General features: G+C 36.1%; 1 protein-coding gene across 1 annotated transcript in view; it reads left to right on the forward strand.

The window, feature by feature from the left end:
* LRP1B (LDL receptor related protein 1B) overlaps nucleotides 1–22,575 on the forward strand; it is a 1,961,274-nt gene that overhangs the window by 1,186,678 nt on the left and 752,021 nt on the right. The window contains exons 26-27 of the mRNA XM_069573760.1: nucleotides 7,434–7,598; nucleotides 7,886–8,130. Coding sequence (XP_069429861.1) covers nucleotides 7,434–7,598; nucleotides 7,886–8,130 — 410 coding nt within the window. The remainder of the gene's footprint in view (nucleotides 1–7,433; nucleotides 7,599–7,885; nucleotides 8,131–22,575) is intronic.

Below are 22,575 nucleotides of genomic sequence, written 5' to 3' on the forward strand. Positions count from 1 at the left end.
TATCACGGACTCGATGGATGCGAGTCTGAGTGAACTACGGGAGTTGGTGATGGACAGGGAGACTTGGAGTGCTGCAATTCATGGGGTCTAAAGAGTCGGACACGACTGAGCGACTGAACTGAACTGAACTGACATGAATCCACCACTGGTGTACATGAGTTCCCAACCCTGACCCCCTCTCCCACCTCCCACCCCATATCATCTCTCTGGGTCATCCCAGTGCACCAGCCCCAAGCATCCTGTATCCTGTATCGAACCTAGACTAGCAATTCGTTTCTTACACAATAGTATACATATTTCAATGCCATTCTCCCAAATCATCCCACCCTCTCCCTCTCCCAGAGTCTAAAAATCTGTTCTTTATATCTGTGTCTCTTTTGCTGTCTCTCATACAGGGTTATGATTACCATCTTTCTAAATTCCATATATGAGAGTGAAGTGAAGTCGCTCAGTCATGACCAACTCTGCGATCCCATAGACTGTAGCCTACCAGGCTCCTCTGTCCATGGGATTTTCCAGGCAATAGTACTGGAGTGGATTGCCATTTCCTTCTCCAGGGGATCTTCCCAACCCAGGGCTTGAACCCGGGTCTCCCACATTGTAGACGGATGCTTTACTGTTTGAGCCACCAGGGTGTGTTAGTATATTGTATTGGTGTTTTTCTCTCTGGCTTACTTCACTCTGTGTAGTCGGCTCCAGTTTCATCCACCTCATTAGAACTGATTCAAATGTATTCTTTTTAATGGCTGAGTAATATTCCATTGTGTATATGTACCACAGCTTTCTTATCCATTTGTTTGCTGATGGACATCTAGGTTGCTTCCATGTCCTGTCTGTTATAAACAGTGCTGTGATGAACATTGGGGTACACGTGTCTCTTTCAATTCTGGTTTCCTCGGTGTGTATGCCCAACAGTGGGATTGCTAACAGCCACTTTGCGCCCTGAGTACAACTAGGAAAAAAAGCAGGTTATATACCATTAGCCCCATAAAACATGTTTACATCACACGAGCTTCCTAAAAGAGCCAAGATCTTTGTTACTTTTCTTTTTTTTAAACAAATGCCAACAAAGACATGTTTTTAATTGACTACTTTGGTTCCTTAACATGGAATCCACAGGCCTTCTTCTGATGTTTTAAGATATATTTGCTACCATGTCACATTTCTGCAGTATTCTAGGTTTTGACCCAGCATCCCAGGTGACAAGTTATTCCAAGATGCTAAATTAGGGATCTTAGGGAGGAGCCATTTCTCTTTGTATCCATTTTAAAGGAATACACTTATTGCTAAGGTGACCTGAAGTAGTGCATGAATCTCCTGTAAACATCAAGCTTATTATTCAAGAGTAACAAGCACCAAGAAGTTCAGAATCTTGCAGGGCACTCACTTCAGTTCTCGAACTTTCATTGCCTTTATGCTCCTTCATGTGCATAGTGTCTTCCTGATGCACTGCTGGTATTCAGTTTTCATGTGTCATAATAACTGGACTCTGCTGTAATAATTGCAGTTAGTGAAAGCAGATATATCATTATGAAGATTAGTAAAACATCTAAATAAAATTTTAACTTAATCTGGGAGCATTTCTAAATGAAACTAATAAAAACATTGTTGCTTTTAGACAACCTAAAGATTATAGATAAGCAAGCTCTCTTTTTGCCACGATCCTTTATTTTTACATTCTGCATCTTGACCTGAAGATGATAATAGCCCTTTTGTACCTGTAATGGTACAAGTTGTTCATGGTCCATTGACCTAGTTTAATCCTGATACACACTAACCTGTGAATCCAGGAAATGTAGATCAGTGGACTGTAGTCTTTCTTTTAAAAGCAATCATGGTTGAACATTTCCATACACCTTATAAGAAGGGCTATTCAGCCTTTGTATACATGAAGAAATAATATAGTCATTGTAATGCTAATACATTTTAAACATAAAAAGAAAGTAATAAGGGAAAAATGATTTTTTAAAATACCACACAGCAAAGTGTACAAAAGAGTGCCTAGAACTTTATAAAACAATGATCCTTAAAATCAAGTTTTAAGATTGATTGTAAACTGACTTATGCAAGGTTAAGAACATTTTTAGAGGTGCTAATTCTAGGATATGTTATTATACAAGGTGTTGAAAATTTCCCACTTAAGTTAGTGAAAAATTAGAACCATAGTGACCACTATGGAAGAAATAGCTTAGCCCTGCTATATTTAGTGAAGAAATGAAGGGACCACTTATTTTATAACTCCTAAAAGAGTCACAGGCCATATATTTTGGTCCACTGGAAATATACACTTGAAAGTCTTCAGTGCCTATTTCTAGTGAACCTACATATGGAGAATACAGAATTGCAGGGCTACTTATTTGCACATTGGAATTGATGCAACACCATAAGTAGAAAGCTAAAAGAGAGATATCAATTTTCTATTTGTTAAGCAAGCAAAAGACTATGCTCTAGAAGCCTTTGGGTCATCAGTCTAGTTGCCTGGAGAATCCCAGGGGTGGCGGAGCCTGGTGGGCTGCCGTTCATGGGGTTGCACAGAGTCAGACACTACTGAAGTGACTTAGCAACAGCAGCAGAATCAGTCTAGAGTTTGTAGTACAGCATTGTCCAGATCTGTGCTGTGCTTAGTTACTTAGTCCTGTCCAACTCTTTGTGACCCTCTGGACTGTAGCCCATCAGGCTCCTCTGTCCATGGGATTCTCCAGGCAAGAATACTGGAGTGGGTTGACATGCCCTCCTCCAGGGGATCTTCCCAACCCATGGATTGAACCCAGGTCTCCCATACTGTGGTCTATCCACATATACTCAGACCACCTGTGACTCTCAAATTCACTGTTTGTTTTCAGGGATTATTTTTCCTAATCTTCTTCAGATTTGCAAATCTCTACTTTACCTTGTTTTTGAAGATATCATAATAAATTTGATTAATGCTGTGCTGATCTTCTTTCTATTTTAAATTTTATTTTCTTAATGATAACTTTAAAGGAAACTGACAAACAACAACCTGGTGGCCATGAAAAGATGTGTACATCCAAAATTAAATTTGAAGTGAGACACATAATTCATTTTATATTTACTGTTTTCAAGGAGGATATTCCTCTACTTAACCATATAGCTTGCCAGCTTTATAATAATTAATCTTTGTTTTATTTAGTATTTATTTTTAAGGCAATTAATTATACATGAAATAGCTTATAAGTAATACATATGTTGGACTTCCCTGGTGGCTCAGATAATAAAGATTCTGCCTTCAATGCAAAAGACCCAGATTTGATCCCTGGGTCTGGAAGATCCCCTGGAAAATGGAATAGTGACCCAGTCCAGTATTCTTGCCTAGATAGTTCCATGGACAGAGGAGCCTGGTGGGCTACCATCCATGGGGTCCAAAGAATTGGACACGACTGAGTGACTAACATGGAGAAAGCAATGGCACCCCACTCCAGTACTCTTGCCTGGAAAATCCCATAAACGGAGGAGCCTGCTAGGATGCAGTCCATGGGGTTGCGAAGAGTCGGACACAACTGAATGACTTCACTTTCACTTTTCACTTTCATGCATTGGAGAGGGAAATGGCAACCCACTCCAGTGTTCTTCCCTGGAAAATCCCAGGGACAGGGGAGCCTGGTGGGCTGCCGTCTACGGGGTCGCACAGAGTTGGACACGACTGAAGTGACTTAGCAGCAGCAGAGTGCCTAACACACACACACAATATATATGTTATTGATATTTCCAGATAACTAGTGTTTTCTCATGTAAATAATCCTGTCTTTAAACAATAATCTTTTCAGGAAATAAAAATATTCCCCCAAACAAGATTTTATAAATTATCCCTGATACTTAAAAAATTTTTTTTCTATTAATTTAATTTTGGACTTGTTACACTTTTGAATAATTATACAGAAATTTTCAAATATACAAAGTAGAAAGAATGGTAAAATAAGTTCCCTAGTATTTATCACCCAGCTTTAACAATGATATTGCCTTCTAATGTAATAATGTTCATCTTTATCCTTATCTAACAACTTACTTATCAGATATTTGTGGTTAGACAATTAATAATTTAGGTATTATTTTTGTTCCCATCCCTAGAGCTGTAGAAAGCTGTTCTTGAAACAACCGAACAAAAATTTAATATAAACAATTTTTTGAGAAAGTTTGTGTGAGATAAACCTATTCCTGTGACCTACTTCTTTAAGTTTTTTCATGGCTTTAACTCATGCTTACTTTATAAAACCAATCTACCTTTACATACATGATATTGTAACATTTAAACATTAGTATTAATCCTCAACCTCTCTCTCTTTCTGTGTGTGTGTGTTCCCATTTATTTAATAGTTTTAAATGACTTTGAAATTTTGCTTTTAAAAAATGTTCCATGTGTAAATGTATGTGGATGCTTGTGCAAACACAAAAATTTTTTGTGTGCTAGGCACTCTGTGTGCTAAATTGTTTACATCTATTACCTCATCAAATATTCCTTCAGTAGTACTTTAGAATTTTTATGTACAGATGAGCAAATGGAGTCTGAGTTAAGTATGCTCTAATTAGTGACATATCCCAACCTTGGTTCCAAGCTTGTCTGACACAAAACACACACATTGCCATTATTCAACATTGATGCAATTAATTAATAATATTTTTCGTATGTCTAGTGCTTAGGTTGTAAGAAACCTGCAGTCTCTTCAAGAAGATAGGTTCATTTCTTTTCCTGCCCACCATGTGCTTTTAACATACATACCAAATAAATTTATTATATGATATTTTATGTTGTTATCTAATCCTTTCATATTTATAATTTCTATATCCCATAAGAGACTATGTACCTCTCAGATATTGAAATCATAATGAATACTTAGTTTACATCACTGCACATTTCTTCAAATAGATATAATACATTTTTTTAAAGAAAAGAAATCTTGAATTGCATTTTGAAATTTTGTTCCAAAGGATTGTTTCAATTTTCCCAATCCATATACCTAAGGATTATATAGCAAAACTATCAGTCAGTTCAGTCACTTAGTTGTGTCTGACTCTTTGCAATCCCATGGACTGTAGCATTCCAGGCTTCCCTGTCTATCACCACCTCACGAAGCTTACTCAAACTCATGTCCATCAAGCCAATGATGCCATCCAACCATCTCATCCTCTGTTGGCCCCTTCTCCTCCCACCTTCAATCTTTCCCAGCATCAGGGTCTTTTCCAATGAGTCAGTTCTTCACCTCAAGTGGCCAAAGTATTGGAGTTTCACCTTCAGCATCAGTCCTTACAGTGAATATTCAGGACTGATTTCTTTTAGGATTGACTGGTTAGATCTCCTTGCAGACCAAACTATATACAACTATAATGAAGCCAAGTTTATTTTTGCTAATAACCTTACCATTTCTGACCAAAAGGTTGTCAGAATTGATGATAGGAAAATATATTGAACTGTCACTGCCTCTCCAGTTCTGTGAGTTCTTTCCTCCCAAATCTCCATACCACTCATTCGCATTGTTTCTACTACTAAAGTATAGAGAAATTACAAAGAAGGCAACTACTATTTTGATTACCAGCCATGTTCCTATTTCCATACCAAATGCTTTCCCTTTGTTATTTAGTGTCAATGACGTTAAAACATTAGATGTTAAAAACATGAAGACAGCAGTTCAACTATCCATTTTCCCAACTTCATCTGCCACTTGCTAGCCATGTAACCTGGTCAAGGAATTCAACTTTTCTAAGCTTGTTTTCTCATCTATAAACATGGATAACTTTAACCATGGCTTTATGAAGAATTAAATGAGATAATCTGCATAAAGTTCTGAAAATAAGTATTTAGTGTATAATAAGCACTCAAAAAGAAATCATTAGCTGGTTGCAATGATTGCAGAATTGTTGTGTAACTGTTATATATATACAACTGAAACATGCATGAGCAGTTTAGGCCACTATCAATTAAACATAAACTCTCCATTACCTAACAGCCTTAGAAATCAAATGCACAACATAAAACATATGATGCCTATTGTGTGGAACTGTTCATATACTGTGAATTTGTAGAGTTACAAAGAGTATTTAGAAAAAGAAAAAGAAAGTATTATAAAAATGCATGCATGTGTAAATCAAAGTATATGATGTCCTTCTGTTTTCCCTCTGCATCCTCTGTCATATGATCTGTTCCATTCATGTGAATCTAAATGTCATCTCCATGCAGAATACTTTCAAATTCATGTCTACAGTTCTGATGCCTTCTCTGAATTTCACCCTTACATAAAAAGGAAATCTCCTTCTTATGTCTTAAAATCTCAAGGTGAAAAAATTGAAAACTGTATTTTTGATTGCTCTCCACACCCATCCATACTCAATCCCAGGTCTTAAAATGCATTTCTCTTGCATTTTTTTTTTCCATTTCACATAATGGATCCCTTGTACACCCTCTGCCTGTCCTTACCCTTAAGTTTGCCAAGACAAGTACCACAGCCACCTGTAATTCTGTTCTCTACTTCATTCCCTACATCCAGTACTCCTTTAGTCATGGAAGTTAGTTCTACCTCTTGGAATAAGGGCTTCCCTTGTAGCTCAGTTGGTAAAGAATCTGCCTACAGTGCAGGAGACCTAGGTTTGATCCCTGGGTCAGGAAGATCCCCTGGAGAAGGAAATGGCAACCCACTCCAGTATTCTTGCCTGGAGAATCCCATGGCCCGAGGAGCCTGATAAGCTACAGTCCATGGGGCTGCAAGAGTTGGACATGACTTAGCAACTAAACTACTACAAACTACTTGAAATAAAATATTCCTTGAACCCATTCACTTCTCTTCACTGCTACCACCATATTTGCCTCATCCTTTAAAATAACCATCTGAGGTACCCGTTCTCCTGACTTATCATAATGAATTTGTATATATGATGTTAAATTTCTTTCCTGCTTAAATATGGGATAAGGCAAAACTCAAATGATTGCCATCTCTAAAAGATCCATTATATCACCCTTTTAAATTTAATCTATTTCCCCTTTATCCTCATTGCCATATTTCTAATACAGTAGCCTCATTTCTGTTCCTCAGTCACCCACTTTCTTTCCCTCATTAAGGCTTTTGTTTCCACCATTTATTCTTCTTGTCATGCTCTGCTCATCTCTCAGATTCAGTCTAAATATTACCTTCTCAAACTGCTTTTTCCCTTTGATTATTTTCTCAAAGTAGATTACTTACCTATTACTCTCATAACAAAATTATTCTTGAATATATTTCAGAAGCTGTAGTTATATATTCAAGCATTTGTTTAGTCTGTCTCTTGCTCTGGACTCTAAGCCCCTGAGGCTAGATAATGTATCTGTTTCACTTGTGATTGTTTACCTAGCCAGTGCCTAGCATAGTCATAGAAATTCAATAAATTTTTTTTTGAAATGAATGACTGAAACAATAACATCATCAATAGCATCATTTCTTTTTCTTTAGAATTCTTTTCTGGACAGATTGGGATGCCAATTTTCCACGCATTGAATCTGCCTCCATGAGTGGTGCTGGGAGAAAAACCATCTACAAAGACATGAAAACCGGGGCTTGGCCTAATGGACTCACTGTGGACCACTTTGAAAAAAGGATAGTTTGGACAGATGCCAGGTTTAATTTTTTTTTTCCTTTCTTTTCTATAACCTTCATCAGATAATACTTACATAATTGAAATGTGTATTCCTGTGCATGTATCATATATACACACATTGAAATTGGTGGTGAATTTTATTGGCTTTGGTTATGATAGCTTTTTGTTGAAATCTTTCTGCAAGTCAGATACAGGGTCATAAAAGTATTTTTACACAATTTTTTTTTGCCATTTAAGTAGTATGAGCACATCACTGGACTATTGGAATGTGGTTTTATATACCACTGATGCATTTACTTTTCTGTAGGTCAGATGCCATTTATTCAGCCCTCTATGATGGAACAAGCATGATAGAAATTATCCGAGGTCATGAATACCTTTCTCATCCCTTTGCTGTGTCTCTTTATGGGAGTGAGGTTTATTGGACAGATTGGAGGACCAACACGCTGTCAAAAGCCAATAAGTGGACAGGGCAGAATGTCAGTGTGATTCAGAAAACCAGTGCACAGCCTTTTGACCTTCAGATCTACCATCCCAGCCGTCAGCCCCAGGGTAAGTACTTGTTATGAATTAGTGACCAGAATTTATTTTCATTTTAATCATATAATAATCAAACTGTAAAACAATTTTTGTAAGCTAACACTGATTTAATATTTTCTATAGTATATGATGGAAGTAGTACCAGCCTTTATTTTAATTAGCTCAGGATATTTTTTCTTTTCCTTTTTATTTATTTTACATAGAAATAGAGAAATCTTAGAAATTAAGGGTTTTATGCAGTTGTTGCAATCGTATCATTTTCTTAGACTTCTTTTGTTGAAATTTAGGTTACATTACTGTTTTAAGAGGACTTCCCAGGTGGCTGAGTGGTAAAGAATCTGCCTACAAACAGGAGATAAAGGAGACATGGGTTGAAGCCCTGGTTTGGGAAGATCCTCTGGAGGAGGAAATGGCCATCCTCTCCAGTATTTTTGCCTGGAAAATCCCATGGACAGAATAACCTGGCAGGATAAGTCCATGGGGTCACACAAAGTTGTACACTACTGAGCACAAGCATGAATATTACATTATACTCACACTCCTCACATCTTCTGTATCCACTCCTCCATTAATGGACACTTAGGTTATTTCCATCTCTTGGCTATTGTAAATAATGCTGAATGAACACAGCAGTGCATACACGTGTGCACACACACACACACATATATCTTTTCAAATTTATCTTTCCCTTTTCCTCAGATAAACACCCAGAAGTGGAATTGCTGATTCATATGGTAGTTCCATTTTTTTAATTTTTGAAGAACTTCCATGCTATTTTCCTTAGTGATTGTGTCAATTTACATAATCACCAACAGAGCAAAAGGATTCCCTTTTGTCCACATCCTCAGCAACACCAGATACGTGGTGATATCTCATTGTGGCTTTGATTTGCATTTCCTTGATGATTAGTGACATTGAGCACATTTTCTTATGCCTATTGGCCATCTGTATCTCTTTCTTAGAAAGAGAAACATCTATTCAGAGCCTCTGCCTATTTTTTCAGTCAGATTGTCTGTTTGATATTGAGTTCTAAGAGTTCTTTATACATTTTGGATGTTAACTTTTTATCTGATAAATAGGATTGGCAAATATCTTCTCCTGTTTGGTAGTTTGCCTCTTTATTTTATTGATGGTTTCCTTCACCAGGCAGAAGCTGTTTAGTTTGATATAGTCCCATTTTCTTTTTTTGCTTTTGTTGCTTTTGTTTTTGGTGGCAAATCCAAATATTTCTCAGTATAGAAATGACATGCTGCTGCTGAGTTGCTTCAGTCGTGTCCGACTCTGTGAGACCCGGTAGACGGCAGCCCACTAGGCTCCCCTGTCCCTGGGATTCTCCACGCAAGAACACTGGAGTGGGTTACCATAGGATTTATGTATTAGCCATGCAGTTATGATACTAATCTGAAGATGATATTGAAGAGGGAAGATATTGGAGATAAAACAGGTAATTTAGATTGTAACATCTCCTAGGTCAAGAAAAGTAAAGCAAGAAAGTATAAAGTAGGGAGGATACAAGGTAACGGTTTTATTGTCATAGCAACCATAGGACTGAGGACAAAAATCTGAATATAAAATACTAGAAGATTCAGAACTAGAAATTTAGATACATTGTACTGTAGTTTCACACTGGTTAGAATAAACACATTGTATCTTCCCCATATGCTCTGGAAGATATAGATTCACCCTGCTCCATTAAGTGGACGGATAACTGTGGACTTTAACCTAAATTGTCCATTAGTCTGGTCTATATTAGAAATTTATACCATGTAGTTGATACCTGTGGCCATTTACCCAATAAATGCATTGGAGAATATTGTTTCCTTAGCAAAGAGAGAAGTTACATAAATAAACATATTTGCTATTTTTTTAATGAGTAAGAACATCAAAATTGTAGGTTTCCCTGTATGATAAAATGGATAATTTTCATTCAAGAAGCCATCTAGTCTAAATATATTTTTATCAGTAAAACACAGTGTTTAATTGAATAAGTTTGAATGTATTAAAAAAAAGCACAACAACATCATAAAGGTTTTATGATAGACCTTTCCTGAGCCATATGTTACTTTGTGTTTGGATAATAAGATATGGGCATGCATGATTAAGCATTAGTAAAAATGGTTTCATCATCATGACTTTGTAATAATAAGAAAGGTATGCATTTATATCATGTTTTATTTAGTGCTTTCCAGATATTGCTCTCAATCTACACCAAGATTTGCAGGAAAAAAAAATCTTTTCCTGAGAGGCTTTCTCACTTCAAAGCCACATACCAATTATAAATCTGTACATAATTCATATTTTATCTCCACATTCTTAACATCATAAAGAACTACCTTAGCACTTAGAATATATATAGTTATTTAATATTTTCCTAATTCTGTTTTAGTTACCCACTTAGATAATAAAATATTTGAGTAAAGGAGTGTCATTTATTTATTTGTGTTAACTACAGAGTATAGCTAAACCTTTTATGAGAACAGTATTAATAGTGATAACAATGATATCACCTAATACTAATTCTCATTGTAATTCTATGAGGATGGTGGTTGGCAACCCAGTGTTACAGATAAGGATCCTAAAGGAGAGAAATGCTAAGTGATTCACTCAAGGTCTAATAGCCACACAATTATTGTCTCATAATCTTACCCCAGGGAGAGTGACCCCAGAGCTCTGGCCTGAACCACTATACTCTGCAGGCAGAAAACATTAAATTTTTATTGAGATTCTCCTTGGACTTGTTCTATCAAATCTCCAGATGGCAGTAAAGTTTTATTGACACATCCCCATGCTTCCCTGATAGCTCAGTTAGTAAAGAAGCCACCTGCAGTGCAGGAGACCCTAGTCTGATTCCTACGTCAGGAAGATTCACTGGAGAAGGGATAGGCTACCCACTCCAGTATTTTTAGGCTTCCTTTGTGGCTCAGCTGGTAAAGAATCAGCCTTGAATGCAGGAGATCCCAATCCCTGGGTTGGGAAGATCCCCTGGAAAAGTGAAAGGTTAACACTTCAGTACTCTGGCCTGTAGAATTCCGTGGACTATAGTCCATGGGATCGTAAAGAGTCAGACACGACTGAGTGACTTTCACTTCACATGGGACAAACCAATTTTTACCTTCTTGTAGTTTATAGTCTAGAAAGAAAACAAGCCAAATTAATAACTGGGGTCAATTAAATGATTATGATTATTGTTGTTGTATTTTTGAAACTAAAATTATAGTAAATATATTTTAAAAGGTAGAATGGAGTGGTCCTAAAAAAATCCTTGGGCTTAGTTTGATACAGTTTCTTCCTTTGTCACTCACTGACCTTGTTACCTAAGGCAAATTAATTAACTTCTGGGTTCTTATTTCTTCACTTGTGGGCTAGAGCAGCTAGAAGTAAGGAGGGAATACATGGTATACAAGATTGAGTTGGAATCAAACCATTATGGAATTTCAAAGTTCCCCTTACAAAGAAATTTCAATTTTCATCCTTAAGAATAACTGGATAAGTGTTCAAGTGATGTCAAACCTAAGTGTGCCTCAAATTTACTGGGAGGGATCATTAAATCACAAATTTCTGGCCTTTATCCAAGATATTTTGATGCAATAGGTCTACGGTATGACCTGAGATTTTTCATTTTTAACAAATTCCCATGGAATGCTGATGCTGCCTTAAGAACCACTCACTGCCCTGAAGAAATGAGAAAAACATTGAAACTATTTGGTCAATGGAGGGAAAATAACAGAAGTACATGTTGAAACTTGACTTCACCTATACAAGGGATAGACTAGAGAGACACAACTGTAGGTAGGAGACTAGTAGGATGTAGAGCCTAGCTTCTTCAGTAGCTCAGGAGATGGCTGATACCAGGACAGAGAGAATGGTGAAACTGAGATATGTACGTGTGTGCTAAGGTTGCTTCCAGTCACGTTCAAGGCTATACAACCCCTATGGGCTATAGCTCACCAGGCTCCTCTGTCCGTGGGATTCTCCAGGCAAGAATATTGAAGTGGGTGGAATACTCTTCTCCAGGGAATCTTCTCAACCCAGGGATGGAATCCATGTCTCTTACATTTTGTGTCTTGGTTCTTTACAACTAGCAACACCTGGGAAGCCTGGAGTTGCCATATACTTAGAGGGAAGGTCAGTTCAAAGAAAAAAAAAAAAGTGATAGAGATTTGTAGAGTAGGGGAGTTTGGCAAAAAAGGAAAATTTGAGATCTCTTTAGTTTTCTAGTTTCTATAATTGGCTTCACCATCAACATGTGACACAAGGCCACATAAGGGAGGGGTCAGCAGAGTTTTTTTTCCTGTGGAAGGCCATATAATAAGTGTTTGAGGCCCTGCAGGGTATATGGTCTTTGCTGAACTACTTTCTTCTGCAGAGGAAGTGTAATAGCAGTCAAATGAAAAGTGAATAACTATGACTGTGTTTCAATAACATTTTATTTATGGACACTGAAATTGAAATTTCATTTAATTTTCATGTGTTATAAAATTTTATTCTTTTTTTTTTTTTTTGGTGTTTTTCCTCCAATTTAAAAAAGTAGCCCAAAGGGCAGTATTAACCTGTAGGCCAAAGATTACTTGGCACTTGAATTAAAGGATAAATCAAAAAATTAAAGTTTGTTTATGTGGAGAGGTACCTCTAGGACATGGTTGAGTATTCAGGGTTATACAGGCAAAAAGAATTTATTCTACCTCATAGAGACCTAGGCAGTTGTGATAACCCTCACACTTGTGTATCTTTGCTCTGAGATATAGGGTGCTCTGAGGGTGTAGCTTGTATCTCGACTGAGTCTCTATCTATCCTGCCTGTTTCAAGTCACCTTTTCTTTTTTAAAATATAAATTTATTTATTTTAATTGGAGGCTAATTATGTTACAATATTGTATTGGTTTTGCCATTCATCAACATGAATCTGCCACGGGTATACACGTGTTCCCTATCCTGAACCCCCCTTCCACCTCCCTCCCCGTACCATCCCTCTGGGTCATCCCAGTGCAGCAGCCCCAAGCATCCTGTATCATGCATCAAACATGGACTGCTGATTCATTTCATATATGATATTTTACATGTTTCAGTGCCATTCTCCCAAATTATCCCACCCTTGCCCTCTCCCATAGAGTCCAAAAGACTGTTCTACACATCTGTGTCTCTTTTGCTGTCTTTCATACAGGGTTATCATTACCATCTTTCTAAATTCCATGTATATGCATTAGTATACAGTATTGGTATTTTCTGTATATATTTAGTTGTGGAAAATTTGCTTTACTTCAAGCTATTCTCAGAGATAGTTGTTTTATATGTAGCTTTTGGTGTATCTGTGGGAGGAGGTGAGCTCAGAATCTTTCTAATCTTACATCTTGATTCAGACACCATAAAGATGTTTTCTTAATCACAACTGAAGTTTTGATTTAACACCCAGTAGTGGAGTTGTGTTTTTTCATGGATATAGAAAGATTACAACACTATCGATTTTTTTGTGTTTGTTTGTTTTTCAATTTTGTTTCACATTTCTTTCCTCACTTTCTCTGATTGGAATCTTTTTTTTTAAGAGTTATTTATTTATTTATGCATTTATTTTTGGCTGTGCTGGGTCTTTGCTGTCCTGTTTTGGCTTTCTCTAGTTGCGATAAACAGAGGCTATACTTTACTGTGGTGTGCAGACTTCTCATTGTGATGGCTTCTCTTGTTGCAGAGCACGGGCTCTAGGGTTACAGGCTTCAGCAGTTGCAGCGCATGGGCTCAGAAGCTGACACAAGATTTAGTTGCCCCGTGGCATGTGGGATCTCCCTGGAGCAGCAATCAAACCTGTATCCCCTGCATTGGCAGGTGGACTTTTTGGCCATTGGACCACCAGGGAAGCCCTGGAATCTTTTCTTGAAATAGCTTAAGAATATGATTGTCACTTCAAATATAGAGTTTAGAAAATACTTTTATTAATTAGATTTTCACCAATTAAAAAATGTTTTTCTTTTCTTAAAGAAGCTTTTCTTCTGAGAAGGCCTCAGTTCAAAGGGGACTTAGTATCTGTTGATAATAAAAGTAGTATTTTGCAGAGACCACTTTATTTTACTCTCAAACACTGGTGTGGACTCAATTGTCCCTTTTAATTTTGTTCTTGAAACACCTATCAACTGGCAAATGTTTTCTGTAACAAATCAAAATGACAATACCCCTTAGAAAATCAAATCAAATTCCAGAAACATAATGAATGGAATATTAGGACATTGTCATGATTATAGCAATTAGATTAAATATATATATATATATATATTTAAAAGTCATATTCTAAAACAGTATCCATTACCTATCCCATAAATTGTTAAATGAACAAATAAATGAATCTAAGTGATTTAGTTCATTTAGAGAGGTGATATATATAATGGTTAGTGGTTGCACTCTGATATCTGAAAATGTATTTCTTTCTTAAAAGTTGTATGATTGCAAGTATTCTTTTTTTTTTCACCATTTTCAAAATTAAGTTTACACTTCTATAAAATGAGGGTAATTTATTTGTAAGAACAAAAATGGCCAGTAGGAGGAATAAAGGGAATAATGCTTATAGAAACACTTAGCACATTTTCTAGCTCATTGTGATAAAAATAAATTATTCCATTTTTGGAACTTCTTTTTTTTCCTATCAATTTGTAACTCACTTGCCCTCTATGTTATGATAATACAAGGTGAACTCCAGACTGTTTCTCAGAGAGTAGTTTTAACATTGAGATAATTTAAGTCTTCCAGTTGCTTCAGGAAAATATTCCTATAGAAAATGAAACTTTTCTTGACAACATTTAAAAGAAAATTAGCTGATACAATTTTAAAAAACAAACTAGTTTCTAAGAATAGTGTGTGCGTGTGTTAGTCTCTCAGTATGTCCAACTCTTTGCAACCCCCTGAACTGTAGCCCACCAGACTCCTCTGTCCATGGGATTTCTTCAGGCAAGAATACTGTATTGTGTAGCGTTCCCTTCTCCAGGGGGTTATCTCAACCCAGGGATCAAGCCCAGGTCTTCTGTATTACACACAGATTCTTTACCATCTGAGCCAACAAGGAAGCCCTTAAGAATATTAGTAATATTATTGCTGCTTTAGGAAACAAAGTATCACTTATAAAACTTGAAGAATGAGGGATTCCACTTGGAGCTATTAGTATATTTAACTACAAACAACATTTTCAATTAAAAAAAGTTAAAAAAATGTAATACTCTTAAAACTATGTTTCAATGTGGTGAAGGTGAATCTCAAATATTTTCAAGTTACTTAAACTGTTCACTTCCACAGTTTATTATATCAAGATCTAACGACCTGTCATATAAAATATTTTCCTCTGTCTCTGCTTGCATATACATATTCCTTCCATTCTACATATTATTAATTCTGTTAAAAATACTATATCCCACTGTTTTATGGTATCTCTTTCTTTCACATATTTATATACTATCAACAGAAGTTTATTTTTTCTTTCTTTTTCTTTTTTAAATGGACATTAAGAGATTTCCTTGTGATCCAGTGGTTTAGACTCCTTGATTCCAATGCAGGCAGCACAGGGTCAATCTGTAGTCAGGGAACTAAGGTCCTACATACTGCATTTTATGGCCAATATATATATATATATATATGAAACAATCACACAGCTTAAAAAATAAATAAATACTAAAAATTTTGAAATGGACCTTAGTTTAAAACACTAATATTTCTAAGAATGGAAAGCTGATATGAAACAGTTAAAATGCCTCCACCTTTACTTTTTGATATCAGCAGCTTTGAAGGGAAGAGATTTCTGACTGAGGCAAAGTGAAAGGCAGGTGATAGGAAAGCAAAGAGAAATTTTTGAGATCTAAATAAACTTGTTAGATTTCTGTGAGGTATTAGAACATTGTGCAATACTGAGAGCCAAGCAAAAGAGAGAGACAACATTGCCAATAAAGAGGAGAAATAAGAGTTGAAACATGCCAAAAATATGTTGCTAAGTCATTCCAACTGTTGACATGAAAAATCACAATGGAGCTCAATTTCTACTCTTATACCTCCTTCCTGTAACAGGTAGTCTTTTGCTCCCACTACTAGTTATATAGACCTGCACCTAATTTAATTTCTCAGTAAATCTTTCTGTAGCATCTTTAAACCACATTTTGAATTAATGGGCTTTGTTGGTTTACCTGAAAAACTTAATTTCCATTTTATCATTATTTCTTTGGCAAAATATAATACAAATGTCAAACAACTAAACTGTAAATGAATTTATAGGTAGGTAGTAAGTATAGGCAGAGAAGGCAATGACAACCCACTCCAATACTCTTGCCTGGAAAATCCCATGGACAGAGGAGCCTGGTAGGCTGCAGTCCATGGGGTCGCTAAGTGTTCGGCACTACTGAGCAACTTCACTTTCACTTTTCACTTTCATGCATTGGAGAAGGAAATGGCAACCCACTCCAGTGTTCTTGCCTGGAGAATCCCAGGGACCGGGGAGCCTAGTTGGCTGCCATCTATGGGGTAACACAGAGTCGGACACAGCAGCAGCAGCAGTAAGCATAGGTGCATCATAAATTGCTATTTTAAAATTACGCTATAATATAGTTTCTCTTGGAACAGTGGAAAAGATTAGTATCAAAGAAATCATAAAATTCTTTCTTCCTTGGTACTGGTTGTTTAATGTACTTGCCTTGGAAATACAAATATAAGTGTTTATGAGCTCTTCATTCAGATACATTGATGCAAAGTCCAGAGTTCCAATCCAGGATCAAAACTTCTCAACCTCTGTACCTTTCATATTTGGAGGTAGATAGTTCTTAGTTGGGAGAGGGGACATTCTTTCTCATTATATGAAGTTTTTTTTGCATCTTTAGCCTCTACTCACTAAAATGCCAGTTAGTAACCCCAGTTATGTCATTCAAAAATGTCTCTAGACATTCTCAATTGTTCCTGAGGGGACAAAATCCCCTCACCACCACTACCATTGGTTGAGAACCACTGTTTTAGACAAAAGTTTTGTGATTATTAAATCATTGTGAAAATAGAAATTTTTCTGGCACAAATGTTTCTTCTTTTAAATTATACAGCAAGTAAAAGTAAATAACAAGTCCGAAAGACATAGCACCTCTTAGAAAATCTGAAAATTCATTGGTATTTTAAGATATATCTCACCAATAAATAAATGTAGCATGATATTACATGTTTGAATTCACTCTTTTTACAGAAAACTGTACACAAATAAATGGAAATAGTATATGTGGCTTTTAAATCTTTTCTCTTTGAAATACAGCGGTCTATAGAAGATAAGATTTTTAGTTATTTTTCTACTTCATAAAAATAGAGTACAGCATAAAATTAATCCATAAAATATGAGTTTTGATGAAAGTAATTCCTGCATACCTGGTATTGATAGAAACTTGTAAAATTAAAGCAATAAGAACATCTTGTACTTGAACACATTTTATTATATGTATGTGTTTTAAATAAGGGATTCCTCTAGTTCTTCAACATCAAATTCTAAAATTATAATTTGTAGATATTTATCAAAGGGAAAAGGATTTAGAATTAATGTGTAATAGTAACACATAAATTCTCAAAAAATTAAATTCTTTTCAAATGGAAAATTATACCTAAAATATAGTTACAACAGATATGCATTGTTTTCTTATGTTAATAATTATTTTGCACCAACAAATTTCATTAACATGATGAGTATTAATTACTATCCACAATGACCTCACAGGACAGAGAAAAATATTTCTCTTATCTAACATTAGGTCTTGAGAGTCTTCTGCTTTAAGCTTAGTATTATTAGGTAAATGAATATTATATATATTTTATATTGCATCCATATTTACATATATTTTATTTGAACTTAATGAATAAAGTAATTGGGTTTAAAGTGTTTATTTCTTGCTGATGAAAAATAGACTGCAATTAAACACAGTTTTGCATGAAATATGAGATTATCTTAATGATATTGTTTTCTTCACAGAGTGCACATCAGTCTTGTATGATTGCATAATTAGCATTTCACTGTCCAGTAAAGTGTCGTAGTTATGCATTATTTAATGTTTTCATCTATAGCTCTCCTAAAGCTATGGCTATAGCGCATCTATAGCTGTCTTTTAATTTACTTTCAAAATTTTAGATTGTTGCTTTGTTAGAATATAGACACACATATGTTTACGAGCATGTGTATGAATTCAAAACAGTAATAGATCAAGTAGAAATTTTAGAAGAAAAACTATATATATGTTGATAAGTCATAGTTCCTGCCAGCATAGACTTTGACAAACTAAGGCTCTCAGACTAACTTTCAGTTCAGTTCAGTTCAGTCCAGTCGCTCAGTCGTGTCCGACTCTTTGCGACCCCATGAATCACAGCACACCAGGCCTCCCTGTCCATCACCATCTCCCGAAGTTCACTCAGACTCACGTCCATCGACTCCGTGATGCCATCCAGTCATCTTATCCTCTGTCATGCCCTTCTCCTCCTGCCCCCAATCTCTCCCTGCATCAGAGTCTTTTCGAATGAGTCAGCTCTTCTCATGAGGTGTCCAAAGTACTGGAGCTTCAGCTTTAGCATCATTCCTTGCAAAGAAATCCCAGGGTTGATCTCCTTCAGAATGGACTGGTTGGATCTCCTTGCAGTCCAAGGGACCCTCAAGAGTCTTCTCCAACACCACAGTTCAAACGCATTTAGACTTCTGCAAATTTTGCAAATAAAATTTTATTTGAACATAGCTATACATGTTGATTCACACATTATTTCATGGCTGCTTTTTGTTGTAGTAGCAAAGTTGAAAAATTACTAGAAAGGGCATAAGGGCTACAAACGTGAACATATTTACAGTTTGGCCTTTTATAGAAAAAAACAAAAAAACAGTTTCCCTACCCCTGATTTACCTAGACAGATCAGGATATAATGATAAAAATATGCAAATACATGTGAAAGACAATTAGAAAATAAGACAGTAAATAATAAATACCTAATGCCTTTTATATTGATAACTGAAACTAGTATTTAGAGTTGGAATAAATCAGCATTAGCTAGCTTCATTAGAAAATATTTTGTGAAGGAAAAATAACTTGAGCTGATTCATTGAAATAATAATGTAAGGATGTTGGTAATGAAATTCTACAGGAAGAAAATAGTTTCTGTGGAAGTAGAAAAAGACAAGCTATAGATGTTCAATTTGGAGTCCTGTTTACCATGTGCATAATGTGTATGTAGAAGGAAAATGGTAGATGAAACTACAAGGTAGGATGGTATCTTTGAAACAGAGATTAATATTCTTTTGACAGTACCATAGACTACTAGTTACATGGTTATAGCAGTTACTCCAAAGTGATGAAATAATTTTATATTGCAAGAGGAGAGGAAAGAATGGAAAGAAAGGGTGCATATAGGCAAGTCTGATAATACTTGACAATTAAATATGGTAGTGAAAGAGAAGTAAAAAAATCTTTGAAATTAAAATTTTGTGAATTTAGAAGACTTATGATATCTTTAATAAAAATAAACAGAGTGTAAAACAAACAAACAAAAATAATGATAGGTGAAAAAGAAAACCAGCAGGTAAATCAATCTGGAGGGCTTCCAGGTGGCACAATGGTAAAGAATCTGCCTAATAACGCAAGAGACACAGGAGATGTGGGTTCAAACCCTGGGTCTAGAAGACCTAGAGGAGGAAATGACACCCCACTCCAGTATTCTTGCCTGGAGAATCCCATGAAAAGAGTAGCGTAGTGGAGTATAGTCCATGGGGTTGCAAAGAGTTGGACATGACTGAGCAACTGAGCAAACCAATCTGGCTAGTGTTAAAAACCTTGGAGGAAATGGTAGCAGATAAAATTTGAGTCTTTGTGAGGAAGACTTATCTAAGGTAGAGAAACTATCCAAGATTTTTAAGCAAAGGAACTATATGAGCAAGTCTGTATTTTAGAAAATTACCGTAGGCAATGAGGAGAGACTGAAAATTAAGAGATTATTTAGGAAGTTAGAGCAGCAGTCCAAGCAAGAGATGCAAAGAACCTAAATTGAGCCACTGACCATAGATTTGGAGAGAATGGTGTATGGGGTAAGAGTACAGACTCTTAAATTATTTGATGCAAGAACTATCTCTTATCTGCTGTTATATCCAGTTTTTTAAAACTAGGCAGAAGATGAGGTGATTCATAAATATGTATTCAGTAGTAAATATAAGAGGGGGGTTACATATGTCTACCTTGAGAAGGAAATGGCAACCCACTCCAGTACTCTTGCCTGGAAAATTCCATGGACTGAGGAGCCTGGTAAGCTACAGTCCATGGGGTCACAAAGACTTGGACACGGCTGAGCTACTTCACTTTCACTTTACATATGTCTAAGGGTCTTTGTTTGGTCAACTTGAATTTTGATAATAAGAATTATCAATAAACTCAATTTGCACACCTATATTTGGCTTTCATCTGTTAATATTCTTTTATAGCATCTCATTGACTGGTCAGTTTTTCCCATCTCTTGGATACAATACATGGGATAGCTTTGGTTTGGTAGGAGTTTGCAATCTTTGTGTTAATATTGGATAGTGCAATAGTATTTCTTATAAAATAGTAACTTTATGTCAGGTATTATCTGTAAAGAGCCAGAAAATATATTTTAGGGCTTTTTATGCCAAGTGATCCCTGCTAAAACTGTTCAACTCTGCTATTATAGTGAGAAAGTCATGAGGATAACATGTAAATTAATGAGCATGGCTATGGTCCAATAAAACTTTATTCATAAAAATAGACAGTGAACCATATAAGGCTCCAGGGTCCGTATTTGCTGATCCTTGCTTTACACTAAGATGTGAGTGTGAAAACCAAATTCCTTAATTTGGTAATTAGAGTATCTATTTAAATGTATGGTAGAAATAATATGAAAAATATTTAACTCCATTATTTCAAAGTAAGAAAAGATAAAAATTGAAGGAAGGCTTTGTGGATTTTTCCTCACCATGAATCATAAAATATTGTTAATATTACCTTACAGTGTTATCATTAATACAGATATTGGGCTACAAAGTATATTTTTTTACTTTAGTATATATATAGAAATTTAATATGTTATTGTTGATTTTAGAAAGCTTTTAATCACAAGTATAAGATGTTGAGAAAAGTTAATATGATTCCAGGCTAAAGATAATGTGATTCAAGTAAAATCCAATTACTTGTTATTGGGTTTACATGGATTATGCTTTTAATTTCTTTGAGAGGAATAGCAGTTTCTATGTCAATGTTTTTAAACAACTATCTCCTTCTTCCTTTTCCTCCCTCTGCTCTTCTTTTTTTCCCCTTTATCCCCTTTCTTCCCCATCTTCTTCTTCTTTTTCAAGAATTGAAAACTTTGAGGTTTTTTTTTTTTTTTTAAACCGTATTTACCAGTGACTGGGTAACACTACTCGAGACAGCTAACAGTTCAACAGTACCTCTTTATTTCTTTTATTTTAATATTCTCTTTATTTTGGTAACATCTTTGCTCCTTAGTAATCTTCCCATCTAACCTCTTGCTTTTCTAACCTTTACTTCCTTAAAGACACCCATTATAGCATTGCTACTTCGTCACTCAGTTTTCTCTGACCTCATGAACTATAGGCCACCAGGTTCCTCTGCCCCAGTCCAGACAACAATACTAAAGTGGGTTTCGATTTGCTTCACCAGGGGATCTTCCTGTCTCAGAGTTTGAACTCAGTCTCATACATTACAGATTCTTTACCGTCTGAGCCAATTATAATCAGTTCAGTACAGTTCAGTTGCTCAGTCAAGTCCAACTCTGCGACCCCATGAACCACAGAACGCCAGGCCTTCCTGTCCATCACCAACTACTGGAGTCCACCCAAACCTGTCCATTGAGTCAGTGATGCCATCCAACGATCTCATCCTCTGTCGTCCCCTTCTCCTCCTGCCCTCAATCTTTCCCAGAATCAGGGTCTTTTCAAATGAGTCAGCTCTTCACATCAGGTGGCCAAAGTATTGGAGTTTCAGTTTCAACACCAGTCCCTCCAGTGAACACCCAGGACTGATCTCCTTTAGGATGAACTGGTTGGATCTCCTTGCTGTCCAAGGGACTCTCAAGAGTCTTCTCCAACACCACAGTTCAAAAGCATCAATTATAATAGATGAAGTTAAAAGGAAATAAAGCAGAATATGTGGCATTTATACCATCTGCTGGGCTTCCCCAGTGGCTCAGTGGTAAAGAATCTGCCTATAATACAGGAGCTGCAGGAGACACAAGTTCCATCCCTGGGTCAGAAAAATCCCCTAGAGAAGGGCATGGCAACCCACTCCAGTACTCTGCCTGGAGAATCCCACTGACAGAGGAGCCTAGGGGGCTATAGTCCATAGGGTTGCAAAGAGTCAGACATGATTGAACCTTACACTCATAAAGAATCTCTCAACTTTAGTTTCCACTATTTTCTAATAATTTTTGTCCTTAATTTATTTGCTTGGGAAAATATTTCTGAGTCTTT

This window comes from Ovis canadensis, chromosome 2 (genome assembly GCF_042477335.2).
Source record: "Ovis canadensis isolate MfBH-ARS-UI-01 breed Bighorn chromosome 2, ARS-UI_OviCan_v2, whole genome shotgun sequence".
In the NCBI taxonomy this organism is placed as follows: domain Eukaryota; kingdom Metazoa; phylum Chordata; class Mammalia; order Artiodactyla; family Bovidae; genus Ovis; species Ovis canadensis.